This window comes from Stylophora pistillata, chromosome 1, assembly GCF_964205215.1.
Source record: "Stylophora pistillata chromosome 1, jaStyPist1.2, whole genome shotgun sequence".
NCBI lineage: Eukaryota > Metazoa > Cnidaria > Anthozoa > Scleractinia > Pocilloporidae > Stylophora > Stylophora pistillata.
Genome location: NC_142519.1, coordinates 10,216,366 through 10,234,335, shown reverse-complemented (window position 1 = coordinate 10,234,335; position 17,970 = coordinate 10,216,366). Strand labels below are relative to the sequence as shown.

Sequence of the window (17,970 nt, the reverse complement as noted above, 5' to 3'; positions counted from 1 at the left end):
GATAGATAACTTATAAGACATGCCATTTGTGGTATGTTAGTTTGCCTGGAAAAACGCAAGAAATAGCGCACAATGTCATCAGAATGGTAAAAAATACTTTTATTCGACTATCCTTGTGTAAAATACAAAGGCAAACGGAATACATTTTTAAAGCGAGATGATTTTCTAAAAAACGATCTATTCTAAGAAAGGATATAAATTACCCGCGTTTAAAAATATAATAATCATATAAACTATGGTAAAAACAGTAAACGGCATGAAGGCTCTTCTCTTCCCTCTACAAGGGGAATTTGACTCTGTCGAAAAACACTTAACACTACAAATGAAAGCATACATTATCTGTCGCTCTAAAAGTGAAAAAAAAAAAAATACATATCGATAAAAATTCGTTTTTTCGCCAAAATAAAATAACATGCACTTATATCGTTCCTACAATTTGAATCAACAACTATGTTGTACTTTAAATTACCTTTTGTTCCATAAGAAGTTTAATGTAAGCCGCCATTTGAAAACAGTAACTTCCTCTGTCAAGTTTCAAATTAGTGAATAGCATTCAATCTATCTTGATTGATAACAGAGCAGTGATACTGAATCAAATTGTTTACATAAAATAAGAACCACACTTTCGAAAAACTTTGAAAAATAAATCTAAATCACCCTTCAAGTTCAAGTGCGGCAAACTTCGTCTAAAAAACAATGCACCACCTAATAGTACTATTTCGCTAATATATTTGAAATATATCCACAAACTCGTAAAGACTATCCTTATGTTTACAAAAAAGCCTACATCAGAATGTACCATTTTATCAATTATGGTCAGAACAGAACTGTCTCTAACACCATTAAATTCATTCTGTAAAAGTTTGGATAGCTAGCAAGCTCATGCCAACATATGCTGGCAAAATAATTTACATAACTGCATTATCTAAATCTGAGGTCAGCATGCTTCAGAGGTAAAACTAGTTTACTTCAAACTTTTACAGTTTGGCTTTTTGGATGTCTTCCATTATCCTTAAAAGACTTTGGAAGTTGTCCAATAATAGTCTGGAATCCTGATACTCCCTAGTGGAAAATCTCAACTGTATTTCAGAAAAAAGCTGGTAGGTGTGGAAATTTTCCTTCTATTCAATTGTCATCTGAAACGACAGAAAAAAAAAATAAACAAACAAACCAACAAACAGAAGAGCAAATGAACAGTGACCATTGCAGTTGCTGTGCACGTTAGTTCACCTACACTACGGATAAAAAAGTCTTGCCAATCCACTCCACTTTAAGAATATTTGGTAAGAAAATGGAAATGTTCAGTTCAGTTCTAGGAACTAATTAAATGTGTAAAATAAACAGAAAGACCAGTCCTGCTGGTCATACGTGGTAAACTAATCTAACTTATTGTTCTTTTTCTGATACTCTATAAGTTTATTCTCTATATTTATCTGCCATAATACACCACTTTCATAAATGGCTGCCGGATTGACATTCTTCTGTTTCAATTCAAATTGGCCTCACTAGCCTCGCTTGAGATAATGTTTTCTTTTGAATTTTGAACTGGAGAACGAGGCCAGAAAGGCTAATTTAAATTTAAACAAAAGAATATTAATCTGGCAGCCATTTATGAAAGTGGTCAATTGCTCCTACAAACTATACTTAAACCTCAGTGGGCAAAAAATCATTATTCATGTATTAATTTGTGGAAATCACAAGTAACGAACGTTAAAAACCTTATAAAAGGTTTACTTTAAGCGTTTGTTAGTCCTTTTAAAATGCTCCATATCAAGCCTTCTACTTAATATATTTAATTTAGAATAACTAAATATGACATCTTTCAGACTTTACAATCAACTCTTACATTAACTTCAAGTTCCAGACAAAGAAGATGAAATGCTCCACTTCTAGTGAAATATATTTTTAAATGTTGCAATATAAAATAAAGCTATAATATCGATATTGGATATAACCTAAACGTACCTTACAAAGCAGTATTCACAAGCTACCCTTCATAACAATTACACTACTTTGCCACTACAGTAAAAACCCGCATACAAGAACAACCATTTTCGGGGTTCAGGCTGATTGGGTTCTTATATATCGGGTATTTTTGGTGAAATCAGACTGAAAGTGTTCTCAAGTGTTCTTAATTTTTTACCTCTAAAAAAATGTAAGGGATTTACTAGACTTTTAATTCCAAATACAGTTGTTGTACATTAATTTTGCTATACACAGCAAGTGAAATTACTAGCATTTATACAGAGATCTTAGTGCAATACCACAGTAAAGCTACAGACACTGTTTGTTCTATTAAACTGAAAAGGGAAGAGTTTTTATATATAAGAACAATTTTCAATTTTCAGGCTGAATGTGTTCTTACATATATACTCCTTTTTTTACCAAATTTCAGCCTGGGTGTTCTTAATCCACATGTTCTTGTATGCAGGTTTTTACTGAAGTTAACCAAATGCTTCACAACTTAATTCTTGTAAAAATGTAAAGTACTGACATTTTCATTTTGGGGGAACACGTGGTGGAACCCTCGGTCCCCTGACAGGTGGTTGAGGAGGGGGTGTATCTACGAGAAAAAATGACAAGTTGCAATGTTTTAGACTTAAAAATCAAAAGAGACAAATTCATATTTTACAGTCCTAACTTTCCCCTCAACTAAATGAGGCATTATCAATTAAAGTATGGGCATTCAGTCATTCACTTTGTTATAGCACTTAAGAAAATATTTATAATGAGATAATGTCCCTAGTTTGACCAATTTGTGTATTTGTAAGTGTGTGGCAGGTGGGGAAGAAATTATTTGTTTGAATGGTGTGTGGCAGACTTCAATATAAAATGACGACTTCTTAAGTGTCAGTTTTTAGAGCCCATACTGAGCTTTTCCACAGACCGTGCTCTTGTTGTAATCTATATGAGAAAATGATGTCTATGGGCAAATATTAGAGCTTATTTTCAAGCTGATTGAATTCTTCTGCTTAAATATTGACTGAAGGTTTGTACATACCAGGAAAGCCTGGTAATGCAATACTTCCTGGTGGTGCTCTTCGTGGTGCTGGCTGCCTTGGTTCATCAAGTGGAAGATTAGACCCACGAGGAACGGGAGGAGGAGGGCTCTTTTGTGGTCTCCCTGCTGGACTTTCCTCAGGGATACTGGCTGGAGGTCTCTCATGGTGCATTGGTAGTGTTCTAAAAGGTGTCTTGTGTTCCAAGAAAAAATAGATATCATGAGAAAATTGTTACTATAATTACAGTAACAATTTTCTTATGAAATAGTTTTGATAGGAAAAGTTAATGCAAATATATATGGAGTCAAAACAAAGTGCTACTATACATATCAAGCAATGAATTCAAAATTACCTTTGACTGGAAATCTGAGGTTGAGGTTGTGGTTGCTATAGAATAGAAACATTGATAAACTTTTAGGAAGTCTCACACTAACATTTTCTTCATTTGTTAAAGTTTTAGCCAATAACCACTGTTTTAACAGAACCCAACGTCAATTCAAAGCAGACTTATAACAGAACAACAATCGCTGACAACACACCTAATTTTATAACTTGGCTAGGATAATGAAGGACAAATTGAAGATGTTAATAAATTAAATATTTTTTCATTTTATTGTAATTTTAACAATTAACAGATAAGAAGGTAACTGTTACAACGAATTTGGGGCCAGTGGTCCGTTCACGTGGTGGGGTTCAGTCCCCTCCTGTCAACATTATATATTGTAGTGTTTGAGCGTAAAAGCTTCTTTATGTTACGTAGTTTGGTATTGTTTGTCTTTAAGCTGCATGTCGCGTTATTTCAAGATCCAAACCGTCAGGTGTGTTTTATGTTTTCACTTCGCCGCGTTTATATCGTTTATTATTTTGTTCACGCCATTCATTTTCCGTAGTTAGACTTAGTGTAATTTAATTTTGCGATAGAAACCACTGGTCCAAAAATAAATGTATATGGTTCGGATAGCCATTGAGTGATGTTACCAGTGCGTACATTACAGTAACCTCACCCATAACATCAGGAGGCTCACTGCTGCGTCGTTTGATTGGAGGAGGAGGCCCTGTTTTGATTATTCCCTCAAGATCTTTCTTGTCCACAGGTACTGTACTGTGCCTGGGCCTTGGATGAGGTCTTCTCCCTGTGCCTTCTAAAAAAACACAAACTTGGACATTAAATTTTATTCTATAATTATTTGCACTTTCATATGAACCATGACACAAACACAGTTTCATTATTTAGCCAGTATAGCCAGCTACTATATTTAAAAAAAAAAAGAATCTCAGTTCTTTAGAATCAAAACTATAGTGAAAGGTTATGCAATAATATGATAGAATTATCTTTAGAGGAATTAAGGCTTTCTTGGAAAAGCTCATCTTAAAAGATAACCTCTTTGATTTGAGGAAACATAGTCAAGAACCAAAAAATAAACACTGAAAATCAACCAAAAGTGACAACAACCAACCTGTGACTTTCTCCTTTTTATCATAGTCTGGGCGTGGAAGGGGAGGTGGAGCATCTCCACTTTGTGTGTCGTCATCATTATGACTCTACAATAAGATCAAAGAGGCATTGCATATATATTAAGTGGGAAAAACCTATTTCTTAATCAGCAATTGAAGCATCTAGATTTATCTCTTTCCTTTTAATTATTTATTTATTTACTATTATTATTATAAATTTTTTTTGGTCTAGTTATGTGCGAGCTATTTTTATTTTACACGTATTCAGTATTCAAATTGTAACATAAGTCCGGACACGTAATTTGTAACGTACCTTAATATAAATTCAAATGTACGACTGTTAAAAGCTCATTTGCAACTAAAGATGACATGAGAATGTCGAAACATGTCTTATAAATTTAAAGTTGTCGCTTCTTTATTGGGAGTTATGGTCACTCTGCTGTCTTTACGTCCATTTGACTCTACAATACCAGTGAAATCAACAAAATGCAATTTGCAAATTGTGGCTGGGTTCCCTGTTTTTGTGTTTTCCTGCCCTTTTTGTCACATGACATCCCATGACCCCAGTCACTCAAGAATGTTCTGTTTTTTGTTACGTTTGGGAGGCATATTCACTCGAGTAACGAGGTCCAATGAGCTGATAGAAAACCAATAAAGACGAATTTTGGTTGTTAAAGTTTTGGCCGTAATTACACAAAATTAATGATAAACTATGGGTGGCATAACATTTCGAAATATATAAAAACCCTTATTTTGCAAGCAATCTTGATTGGTTATTGATATTCCCAACTCTCTGTGGGGTGCTACACTTGGGAATCTTTAAACTTGAACACATATGAGCTTTTCAAAGTTAACATTGTACATTAAATTACAAAAAGTGTGGAAACTTCTAAACAACAGTTTGTTTTGCCATGACTTAAAGGAGAACTAAATACTTTAAATACTATTAAATACTTTTGTGATTGACATAATTAAGCTAACTGCATGTACAGTAACCATACAGCTTTACAGTATAAATCTTAAGTTATATACTTGCAGTAATAAAACTGCAATGTTTGCATTTGGAAAGCTGGTTTAAAAGATCTATCAATAATTTTTTCCACTGCATGAATAATCAATGTACCTTTGATTGGGACTGCTTAATATTCTGAAAGAGTTCTTCTCGAGTAAGGTGTATTCTGAAAAGCAATGGAAAACAGGACAACACAATTAAAACCTTGTCCTGTACATCTGTAGTCACAGTCAGTTATTAATTTATTCCTTTTCAACAAACAGTAAGTTGTCAAGAGTATTTATACTTTATTAATCCTACATAATATAAGAATTCACTTTAAGTTATTTCATTTTGAAGGAAAGTTTATTAGTTGTTTCATTGCTATAACAGGTAATTTGTGTACTTGTAACTGAGACCAGGTCATGACCACCTTTGTGGCAGTTACATTTGTCATTGTGCCCTAAGTTAGTCATTGAAGCATTAGGCAACTTAGCATTTACCTTTGTGGCAGTTACATTTGTCATTGTGCCCTAAGTTAGTCATTGAAGCATTAGGCAACTTAGCATTTACCTTTGTGGCAGTTACATTTGTCATTGTGCCCAAGTTAGTCATTAAAGCATTAGGCAACTTAGCATTTACCTTTGTGGCAGTTACATTTGTCATTGTGCCCTAAGTTAGTCATTGAAGCATTAGGCAACTTAGCCTTTCATGGTGGACATGTTGTAGTTCAATTTTATACTTGGTTCAAATTTTCTTTTCTTTTGTTCTTGGTCATGTTAATGTATGATAATGAGTTTGAAACAAAATAAAATTTGAACCAAGGATAAAATTGTACATGCAACAACAAATATACCATCATTTTGGTCCCTTAACCTTCTAATTCAAACTCTGTACCTGCTATATATATTCAAAACCTTAGCAAAAACCCCAATTAAGCATTCTAGTATTGTATCAATCTTATCATTGTTGGAATGTTTTGTATGAAAATTCTATGGATCCCTATTTTCTGAGGCATATTTTTAAATGGCAGTTTCCACTCAAGTTTCAGTTCAATGATTCCTACATAAACACTAGCTGTTATTATTATGCACATTATAAAAGTAAGTGAAAATACAATGTGCAGTTTTTTTGAGACATATGGTGAAATTTGAAAGTTCCAAATATTCATCATGATTTACACTGGAGGCACAGTGGCCTTGTGGTTAGTGCACTTAATTGACTCCAGATTGAGTGGTCTGCATTCATGCCCTGGCAAGGGACATTGTGTTATGTTCTTAAGCAAGACACTTTACTCTCACAGTGTCTCTCTTTACCCAGGAATATAAATAGGTACTGGCAAATTTAAAGCTGGGGGTAACCCTGGGATAGACTAGCCTCCCATCCAGGGAGGAGTAGAAATACTCCTAGTCGCTTCATGCTATGGAAACCAGATTTAAGCACCAGCCCAAAGGGCCACCTGGCTTGTAAGCAGGCTTTACCTTTACCTAAACTACATCAACGTGTTTTGTTACTTACTCTTCATCTTTATTGACATCTTCAGGGTCTTCTTCGTGGTGTAACAACTGTAAGTTAAACACAATTGTCATGTAAAATTACATACTTGTCAGCTCTCATGCATTATGACTCTCACCCCTGTGGACCAAAGGCATTGATCTCACACATTGCAGACAGTTTCTGACATCTGACTTATAAATCTGAATGACTTGTTCTTTATAACACATTCACAACAAAAATTTGATTCACTATTCCCAAAAATTGTTCCAACAAATAGCATAATGTAGAGTTTGAATCTTCAATATGTTTGAATTAAAGTCATTGGAAAAGCTTTAAGAAGCTTCTGAGGTGTTCAGAAGTCATTGGAACAACTTTGGATATGTTTGGTATAGCATTCAGATGTCTTTGAGAAATCCTCAGAAGTTGCCAGAACATTTTTTTTAACATGTTTATTGCTTATAAGTATAAGGGTTTATTGTCTCATCCCTGTCAGGTTTAATGGCAAGTTGCCAAACTGTGAGACAAACAAGAAAACAATTTTATCATTGAACTTCATCAAAACAAAGTGCTTGACCTCTTTGCAGGCTAGATGAGAAGAAACTGAAACTTAAGGTTTCAGCTATTTTCAAATACCTCATGTCCTGAGCTTACTCCACTACTGCTACTGCTACCACTGCCAGTACTGCTTATAGCTGGGAAAAAAGTGTGAAGAGGATATGCACATCTCAGTAATCACCCATTGCAATTAACTATTAATACTTATTCTTCATAATTCAAAAACTTATGGCAACAATCCAAGAATAACAACTACACCGATCTCAAAAGCTCTAAAACTCCTGCTGTAATTCCTGCCACTTAATTTTCAGCTACATTTTTTAACCAAAATTCTCTAAATGATATGGCTTCATAATCACTGATGGTAACCACTGTCCCTTATCAAAAACATACTTTGTGATTTTGCAATAAGCTACATGTAATGTTCAATAGTTAAGTATATATTAAACACAAACTATCCTCACTTGAAATGGAGCTCCTTGAGCTTACTGAACCCGTCCTTTGAATTTGTGCCTGTAGGAAAATAAACACATTTTCACTCAATTAAACATCTACAATCCGCATCTACAATCAGCATCAAAATTAGGTGACATGTACATCATGTTTGAAGAGTTTTATTCATAATAGGAAGAACTAAATGTTTTTACCACACTCTAAATCATTAACAGATCAACCCCCCTCCCCCATTCAATGTTGGCCAAAAGTTTATGAAATTACAACACAACATCATTTTTGGAGGGAAGGGCCAGGGGCAATTAGGTATAAACTTAACAGGGCAAAAGAGATCAAATTGAAGTACTGGTAATAGGGGGTTGAAAAGATCAATTTGCCAACAATTTTGTGGCTGATTGTTACAGTAGCTTTGACATAACATGACTAATTGATTAATATGGCAAATAAAGCTGTGGCTCAATTGTAGTATCTATGAGAATTAGCCTCCAATGAATACGATACAATTTCATTTCCATAGTATATCCTCCTTACCGCAGAATATGAGCTGCCCACATGCATACGGCTCACCATTTCTTCGATTGCTTCACTTGAGTAAAGTCCACTTTGTTTTAATGTTCTTCGTAAGAGTTCTTCTTGAGACATTTTGCCTACAAAGAAAAAAAATAATGCATTACAACTTGAATTTAGAGTTGGCACGGGTCAAGAAAATGACACTGTAACACTTGACAACCAAGAAATAAAATCTACTTTTCTGCCACAGCCATCTTCTCCAAAACTTAACAGCTTCACCCACAAAAGCTGCTAAGCAAGCTCCAAGAGGCACTAGAGCATGAACAGTGAAGCTATGAGGGAATGCCACACCACTGTACTCTAGCTGAACCCTCTCTGACCCCTTTGCAACTCATGCTGAAGTGCCAGGGCCAGCCAGCACCAGGGGTAACAATCATTATAAACTAAGGTAAATCCCAAAGTATTTAAGTACCATAAAATTCTACCCCAGTCTCCCAACAACCATCCCACTCCCAAGATCCAATTATGAGATTTGTACAATGTCTACTGTACGTATCTAATTATGATCTTAGCTCCAAGAATTTGGTTGTTAAATAATTAAAACAATTATGTTAGAGTTGTTAATATTTTTTTCTTCTTCCAAAAATCAGAAGGCCATTGGTTCGACTTCTGAATTAAAAGGGTTACGCAGGCCATTACAAGGAATACAGCAGATATTTTTAGCTAGGCTAAAATGCATTAGTGAAGAAATACTTAGCATAAAGCTATAAACTGTCCTAAATTTTATATGCATGGTTTGGAGATTTATTTTTGCTAAGTGGTAAATAATCATTGCATTAGAAACCTTTTATTGGTGGTAAGGACTGAGTCTTCTTCGCCTCTTCTCTAGCCCTAATAGCTGCAGCTATGCTGGCAGAGCGGTAAAATCCTGGATCTGGATGAACTGGTAAATTTGACTTTGGTGTAACATAACCAGGAGGAACCTCTGGTGGCTCCACTATATTAGCAAAGAGATCATGATAAATGTCCTAATGTCACTGTACATTTCTCAGCTAGAAACATACAAGACCATCATGAATCAAAAAACATATTCCCAGAGATAATTAAAACAGACTGGAGGGTTGTTCTTGATTTTCCAGTTTGCTATTTAATATTAATTGAATTAAATCATTTAATACATTTAACTTTTACCAATAAATACAGTCGAACCTGTCTTAGGCAGCACCACATTAAGTGGTCACCTTGTTCTAAGTGCATGGTTGCATGGCTGCCAAATTAAGTCTCAAATTTGTTTCCTTTAATCACTGTTGGTCATGTCCTTTACTTAATCTCAACAGCATGTTCGTATTGTCTCAGTGGCGGATCCAGGGGGAGGGTCCGGGGGGTCCAGACCCCCTATCAGACCTGATGCTTACAACTTTGAGACTGAAATTCTTACATCCACAGGATCGTATATCACTTTATAACTGGCTGATTTTCTAAATTAATGAATCCAAGTAAACGGTAAGCGGCCAAGGAATTATAATGTGCAACTGCGACTGGTGGGAGGAGGTGTGAGGGAGAAGTAATTTGCCTCAAAAGAGTCCAACAGTCCTTTCTGAGCCAAAGTTTGGACCCCCCTATCAAAAATTCCTAGATCCACCCATGTGTCTTCCACATGAATATAATGGTCACCTAAAGTGGAACCTGACTTAGCAATTACAGTAAAACTGGGAATAATCTTTCTGGTAAATTTTGACCCATGTTTCCCTCCCATAATCAAAGTAACTATTATTTATTGTTTGTGAATATATGAAAATCATATATGTGAACTGCAGTTAAGGAAATGACTATGAGAGAAATTTTCGCAGTTATGAACACCACTCAAGCAGTAGTGAAAATAAGGCTGAAAAAAAATTCAGGCCTGTACTGGAATTGAACCCAACTGGGAGCTGGTCATTGTGCTGGTTCGTAATAAACCTGTGAAGTAATGAGTCAACCTTTGTAATAAACCTGTGAAGTGATGAGTCAACATTGACTTATCACTTCACAGGTTTATTACGAACCAACACATTATGACCAGCTCAGTTGGCTTGTTAGCTCAGTTGGTTAAGAGCACTGTGACGGTATTGCAGAAGTCATGGGTTCAAATCATACAGGCACAGGCCTGAATTTTTTTTTCAGGCCTTATTTTCAGTACTGCTTAAGTATGTTCATTACTGCAAAGATTGCTCTCATACTCATTTAAGTACTATTTACGAGCCAATTATGATATAAAGTGTCACCCCACCATTGACCCCTTGGATGACTGCTTTATACAGGTTCAATTGTTTACAATAGAGGAAGTGTTTAATGTGCATTTAGAAATTTATAGGTTCAAAGGCAAATATATATTGGTAAATATTTGTAAAAATTATATTCTATTATTTTCTATAATATCATGTCAAAATGTGGTATGTCAGTTAGACTGAACAAGTATTAAAATGCTGAATCTTCAAGTCACCTTTACCATCCAGAGACCACATATCAGCAGGTAATTGGTTCAAAAGTTGTTAGCATGCAGCACACAGAATTTCTTCTTCTTTTTTTCTTTTTTTTTTTTAATAATATCTTTTAGTAAGCTTGTTTCATTCAATTAAAAGCATAATTTTTCAATTAAATCACCAGGCTCCAAAAATGCTCTCTTTTTTCCATCTTTATAGTGCTTAATTATCTCAACATACCTGCCTCCTCCATTGTTGTGTATAATTCAGATGGATCCTCTTCTCCTTGTTCTCTTGCCATATCCATATAAAAATCTTCTGGTGTTTCTTCACGTTTGGGATTGCCTTCCATTGCTTCATAAAGTTCATCATCAGCAGTAACTTCAGCCTGAAAATTTGCATATGTGGAATCCTCTGCTTCATACTGTTCAGATTCAGTGTATAGTTGGGTGGCCTTGTACTTCCCTTTCTCTTTGACATCTTCATATAACTTACCACTGTGGCTTTCCTCTCCATTTACAGGAACATAATGATAAGAGCCATCGCTGTTTCGCATCTTCACATAATAACCAGCCTCGTCTTCTTGTTTGTCCAAATTTATGTATTTCCTTCCCTTCATATAAGTATAAAGTCCATGGCCTTCTCCACCCATAGGTACATAGCCATATGAACCATCATCCTTTTGCATTTTGACATAGTAACCATCATCATCACCCACATCAGCATAGATTTGATTTGGATCTCCTTGATCCTTGATTTAAATAATCAGCAAATATCAATAATAATAAAATAATAATAATAATAATATCAGTGATGATGGCAATAAGGATGATGATGATGGTGGTCAATTATATTTATTTATCTTATTATTGTTATGGTCTTTACAAAAGTGTCATCATTATCATCATCATTGCAATTAACCAAAGATTGATAACACTTTGAAGGAGTGTATTTCGTGTTTGGTTGTCAAATACACTTACAAACAATCCCATCAACATTTCTGATCCCCTAGCTGTGAGATCTACTTCACCAATTAGTTCTCTTTAGCTCGTTGAATGATGAAATCCAAAGATCTGAGGTTTGAGTTCTTCTGCAAGACTCAAATTCTTTTATTTGTCCATGCTCATGAAAAATAAAGAATATCTTCAAAATTTATCATCATTAATTTTTAAATTTATTAACAATACTACTATCTAAATTACAAAATTTGGATCATTTTATCTTCAATTAATTGCACAATTAGTGGCTAATTAGTAAAATAATTCAAACTACTTTTAAATTTAACACTAAGAATCAACCTCAGAGCAAATACTTACACGGAAATTACGCAGATTGTCTGCCAGTTGTTTAAAACCCTGATCCTCTGCAATATTGTATGGCCATTGCCCATGATAATTCTTAATAGCGCAGGCCTCTTGAGCTCCAGGGTAATGTAAAAGTGTGGCAATGAGCCTGCTTAGTCCAAACTGCGCTGCAAAGTGCAGAAGAGTTGGATGCTCTGCACTTGATTCTTTACCTATCAAAAGGAATAATATATTAGAAATCACTTATAAAATCACTTAAAATAATACCTAAATTAAGCAGCCAGGAAAACTGATTTAATGTAAACAAACAATTTTGATGACTCACATACAGATAATCTTTCACCCGCATGCGGTAAAACTTTTACCTTTAGTATTTTTGTGGATGCCTAGCAAATTGAATCCTTCAGGAGCATTTGAGCTGAATGTTTCTGCCAAAGCACAGTCCAGACTTAGTACATCAACTGAGGACAAACTCAGGGATTCACACATAAACTTAACAGGATCCAGTTCTGTGTACAGCAGTCTATAGAATGTGTCACTCCTTGACAGAAATTCAAATGTGTGTTGGCCTAACAATCTTCGATTTATTCCATGGTAGACATAGGCTGTCACAACACTCGCCACAGGATATTCTAAAGAAATAAAAGGTGTGTAATTGTGTGTATCAATTAAACAAGGTTAGAAACCAGCAGTTTTTGGTGTTTTTGTGATGCTGGGTTAGTATATAAATCAGTTATGGAGTAATTTTGTGTATGGTCTAGAGGAAACCAGAATTTATACTTTTATGGGTGCCAAATGTAGATTAATGGAACTATTTGGTCTCTAAAGAGCATTTCCCCTAAAATACCACTCAAGTGTATAAAAGCCATAAGAAAAAATAGACAACTGTATATACATGACTTGTGAAATTGTTAGATCTTCCTTTCCTGAGTACTGGGTTACATGTAAATTAAGACAAGACTATATTAATACAAGTTGCCTGCCTGCTTGTAACATTAATATCCTAGGTACCGACAATCAATATTCATTTCCATTTTTGGTAACCAGCTGATGGTGATTTTATGTTCCACCTTTACTTCTGTAAAGACTACACATAATATTGTAAGCTTGAGTGGAACATACAATGCTGCCCTGCAGGAATGAATTTCTGATAATTAATTTTTGCTGTTCATATAGTTTACATATCTGTAAAGGTTGTTTACAAGTTCACTTATAGTAGTACTTTCTATTATGCACTCAAACCCTTTACATCGTCCTTAACATCAGTATGCATATTCTCCATACTGTTCTCTATACATTTCTTATGGTAGTGACAAGGAGAATTTGTTTCACAATATCAAGAACTTCCTGTAGTTGCAGGTGAATGTTTCTTTCATTCTTGTGACCTTAATGTATGCTTCAGGGTGATCTTAAAAGGAGAAATTAGATGTTAGCCACTATTAGAGGGTAAAGGGTTAATTGCTTATGTTGGAAAATATACCAAGTACTTCCATATTCCTACCTGGTGTCTCCAAAATTAGGGTTGAGCTGTTCAGCTGCTTGGCAGTTACTTGAACTGCACCACCCGTTCCGACAAAATCAACAGTAAATTGACTTTTTGCTTTAGAAGATAAGCGCTTGTTAAAAACAATCACTATCTCCTCTTTTACCTGCAAGATACAAAGAAATTACACTTCTTTTAGATCTTTAACAAACAAGTATAAAAGATTATTTACTAACTGAAAATTTTCTAGGATTTAGAAGAAAGATACAACAACTTATTCTCATGCATCTGTTAAAATGAACATTGATGCAAATTTTATAAAATTAAGGAGTTTCAAAACTTATTTATAGACTGAACCAATAAACACAATGTGTCGGGTAACATTCATTTATGAAGTTAAGACAATATAAATTTTATACTAATACAATACAAATTTCAATCTTCAAGGTCTCCAAATAATATGTTGAAGGAAAAGGGAATTTCTCCACAAAATTTCCAATTTACTTAACATGGAATGATAATAAAAGAAAAAGTCCCCCCTTTTCTAAAATTTTGCTTTATACTCACATCGTTTTGAACTCTTTGTGGAATAATTGCCTTGACAATCAAAGGATCTATGACAAATGCCAACAACATTTAATGTAACATTTTTTCAATATAAATACACTGTACATGTATGTTGCCTCCTGAATCAAAACTTACAAATTTTACATCATAATCTAAACAAACATCTAAATGATAAAATTATTTGCAAGTTCATTCAGGAAGCATTATACATACATTTACAGAATGAATTTCTATCTCTTACAGGTATTAAAAAAAAAAAAAAAACCCAAAAAATTACTTATGGAAAATAATAATTTTTTGCTCGTAACTTTTATTCGGAAGGTAACGATGTGTCACCGTACTTTATATTGAACCTGCATCAAAATTCATTTAGCCACTTCAATATATTGATCCAAATTATCATCAAATCTGACTGTTTACCACTACCAAATTCTACAAGACTTTGTTATCAACTTTCTATTTAATTGTATCAAATCACTTACCATTCACGCGGGCTTCATCATTCCCAAAATCTTGAGAATGCATTGCCTATTCAAAGAAGTAAATTAGGAAAAAGCTGATTCACAAATACAATACAGGACGTAATAACATTACTACTAATAATTAAAAATTTCAAATTGCTCTTGGTGGGCAGTATTCTGGTTATAATATTAAATATATTGCAAAATAATAACCCCATTTTGAGACATACTTCACAACGATAAAATACATCTTTGTTAATTAATGGAGGGGTGGCGGAGTTCAAAGCAGTGAAGTGCACAAGAAGTTACAAGACTGATTTAACCAAAATATCCCAGCGCAATACCGATATGCTTATTATCTATCGATCTAGATTTTCACATTCGGGCTCGTTATGACGATTTTTGCTGACAGTAAAACTTCAGAGTCTTCAAAGGTTATCAATATTAATGCGCGTGTTGTTTCAAATAAATGTCAGAAATAGCGCTCTTGAACCGACACTTTGTAATTTTGAGCTCCTGTTGAGGTACAGACGAATATTTCGGATATTAAGCTTCATTACAGTACTCGTTGGCGCTGTGTGCAAACGTGCAACCTATCTTTCCTACTGTTACTTCCGGGTGAAAACTTGATTACGACAGCTAAATATGTGGTCTTCGACCTCAAATAACCCGCGTCTCTCAAGATCAAGAAATTCATGTCCTGTGACTTAAGAAAGAAAAACCTGGCGTTCCACCAGAACCTACCAGGTTTTGATGACCATGTGGTAAGCATTCAAAATCAAAATAGCGATTGTAAAGTACGATACTCAAGAAAAAACACAAAATTAATTAGGAGGAAACGATCTTTACCTAGCTAATGTACGGATGTCAGCAGTTGACTTCGTTCGACGTTTGTGTCAGCATTACTATTCGCGAATTTTGTCGCAATTAGAGGGTTTTTCAGTGTAATAAATGCTATCAGGTGACTTTCGAAACGAAAAAAATGTTTGCCAAAGCACACAGATTAAAATGAAAGAAAATAATGAAACGCAATTGACAAAGCTGCAGTGTAAAGTTAGGCAGTCGCCGAAACCATCGGATCAATTTCAAACGTGATGTAGTTCGCGCGCTCTAACATGGCAATTAGTACTCACCTGGTTATCCAAAGTGTATTCTGTTCTTCAATGAACTCGTATTCCACCTTCAAGACATACAACACACCAGGAAATCCAAATTAAACTCGCACTACTCGCAAGGGCAAAGTCACACCACTTGGCGCTTGCACTCCGCTTCAAGTCCCTAATATGGAATGCACGAGCGGAAGTCGTAAGCTGGCTAACGGGCTATCGTTCCTAATTAATTCGCAGAAAGAAACCTTTTGTACTACTTCCGTTAGAGCTGATTCTAAAAAAATAAGAATCTTCAACTTAGCAATTTGGGCTTGCGTCATAGGCCGGCGAAAGATTCATGCGTGCATCTAGGTTCACCAACGCGCTGTATCAGAGCTGAATCTATTATCAAATTACGGTTCTGTGCACAACGAGAGCATTCCAGACATATTTCCGTAGTCCCCAGCACTATACTTGCAACCATAGCCTGGGTTCCTCTAGCTTAAAAAAAAAAAAGACACTCAGCTTCACATCTACATAGATGCAACCAAATAGATTTAACTGGAATATAGGTTTCTAACGTTTTCTCTTATTGCTTCCGCTTGAAGAATGTGTAATGATCAACATGCATGTAAAACGTGGATATATGTCGCAACCCATCCGGCTTTTGAACTACTTAAAATTGTAATACAAGCCTGTGGTTCTTACGTTTAAGATAGGTTCTTGGCAAGATTCCAGTTTATCCTTGTCCGATGTCAAAAATTCAATTTCTATCAACTGAAGGAAACTATGGTAATCTAGACGGGGTCCCTTAAGTTTTTGATTGTCCACTGAAAATATCTAATAACTCTTTTTCTCATGTCATTTCAAAGACGGTCCTGATCAAGGAGGTGCACCTTTTACCGAGGGGAGGGGAGGAGAGGGGAATTATGAAGTGCATGCTCGAGTTTGAGCTAAAAAAAAGACTGTTGGGATTGGAATGATTGATTCATTAAGGTCAAACAAAAGTTCTTGACTACTTTCAGCTTAAGTAAACCAGGTGACTAAAAAGTACATAAATCCGTAGCTTCTCAAACATGGCAACTATATGTAGGTGGAAACATTTTTCCACAAGTAACCCCTGCAGTGAATGAATTAAACCAGGATCAAAGAACACCTGATCAATCCTGATATTGGTCTCATTAAATAACTTTTGGTTATAAGGACATTATTTTAGCATCAAGTGAAATACAAAGTCTGAAAAAAAAAAAACACCAATAAACAAGCAAATAAACAAACAAACAAACAGAAAAGAAAGGGGCCCTAACTGTTCATCTGGGGTTTAATCCATCATTGATATTGTGAGCTCTCTTCATAATTTCCATATATACAGCTTTTCACAAACAAGTGCTACAAATAAACATGCTCTTCACAGAGAAAGTCTTACTGGTATATTACCCATAAAATTCACTCACTTATTCAGTGAAATGTATTGTGCCAAGAGGGGAGAATTCAAAATCATGGATGAAGGTTTATGTATGCAAGCATTCCCTAATGGTTGTCTTTTTAATAATTTGCATTTTATAAGGTTAATTTCTCAATACCTACCACTTGTTGCTTCACCGACATTTTCACCCTTTGACTCCCAAGACAGAACTCAATACTAATGGTAGCCAACTAGCCACAGACTTGTAGAAATTCAGTTTTGGCTAGTGGTTTTTGATTTACACCAGCCAGTCTGGCTAGCAAACAAACTGAAATTGTTGGAACTTATAAGTTGTTACTAGCCACTTGGCTGCTACATTCACCCTTGTAAATTAGTTACAAGAGTTTGGCGCTAGATCCAGATAATGACTTCTACATGATCAGTTTGAGTATTCTCGTTACCTGTTTGTTAGATAATGTATGGAAATTATAGGGTGACATTACGATCTCAAAGACATGGTTGATCCCTTAGAGACTCGACATTATTAGATCTACCACATGTTCAAGACCAAATGTGGTCAGAGTTCTTTTAAGTTCCCAGCTGCGAGTGCCTGGAACAAATTGCCAAGAGAGATACATGACCTGAAATCATGCAATGGCACAGTTTAAGGTCAGAACTTTTACCTACTTAATGATTAAGGATAAGGCCAATCGTATTTCACCAACATATTTCACTAA

At 35.1% G+C, this 17,970-nt stretch overlaps 1 protein-coding gene across 2 annotated transcripts; it reads right to left on the bottom strand.

Moving 5' to 3' along the window:
* Positions 1 to 78: 78 nt before the first annotated feature.
* Positions 79 to 16,357, bottom strand: LOC111321968 (uncharacterized). Of its 2 annotated transcripts, XM_022924988.2 has the most exons (19): positions 15,874 to 16,353; positions 14,762 to 14,807; positions 14,280 to 14,326; positions 13,731 to 13,878; positions 12,595 to 12,861; positions 12,242 to 12,441; positions 11,166 to 11,676; positions 9,308 to 9,460; positions 8,485 to 8,600; positions 7,965 to 8,013; positions 7,579 to 7,637; positions 6,967 to 7,013; positions 5,581 to 5,635; positions 4,460 to 4,544; positions 4,007 to 4,144; positions 3,355 to 3,389; positions 3,002 to 3,194; positions 2,495 to 2,563; positions 79 to 1,136 (listed from the first exon to the last, which is right to left on the bottom strand). In XM_022924988.2, exons 2-18 carry the CDS (start codon positions 14,802 to 14,804, stop codon positions 2,499 to 2,501), a joined length of 2,211 nt encoding a protein of 736 aa, XP_022780723.2. In that variant the 5' UTR covers positions 14,805 to 14,807; positions 15,874 to 16,353; the 3' UTR covers positions 79 to 1,136; positions 2,495 to 2,498. The 2 variants fall into 2 exon arrangements, with proteins under 2 accessions (XP_022780723.2, XP_088591800.1); XM_088735674.1 differs by having other exon boundaries at positions 79 to 2,563; positions 15,874 to 16,357.
* Positions 16,358 to 17,970: the final 1,613 nt, after the last annotated feature.

Excerpts from the sequence above, each read along its gene's own strand:
- LOC111321968 (XM_088735674.1), bottom strand. The coding sequence starts at position 14,804 with ATGCATTCTCAAGATTTTGGGAATGATGAAGCCCGCGTGAATG. Across the intron at positions 12,442-12,594 it reads CATCCACAAAAATACTAAAG|GTAAAGAATCAAGTGCAGAG; the intron begins GTAAAAGTTTTA and ends TCCTTTTGATAG. Across the intron at positions 5,636-6,966 it reads GATGTCAATAAAGATGAAGA|AATACACCTTACTCGAGAAG; the intron begins GTAAGTAACAAA and ends ATTGCTTTTCAG.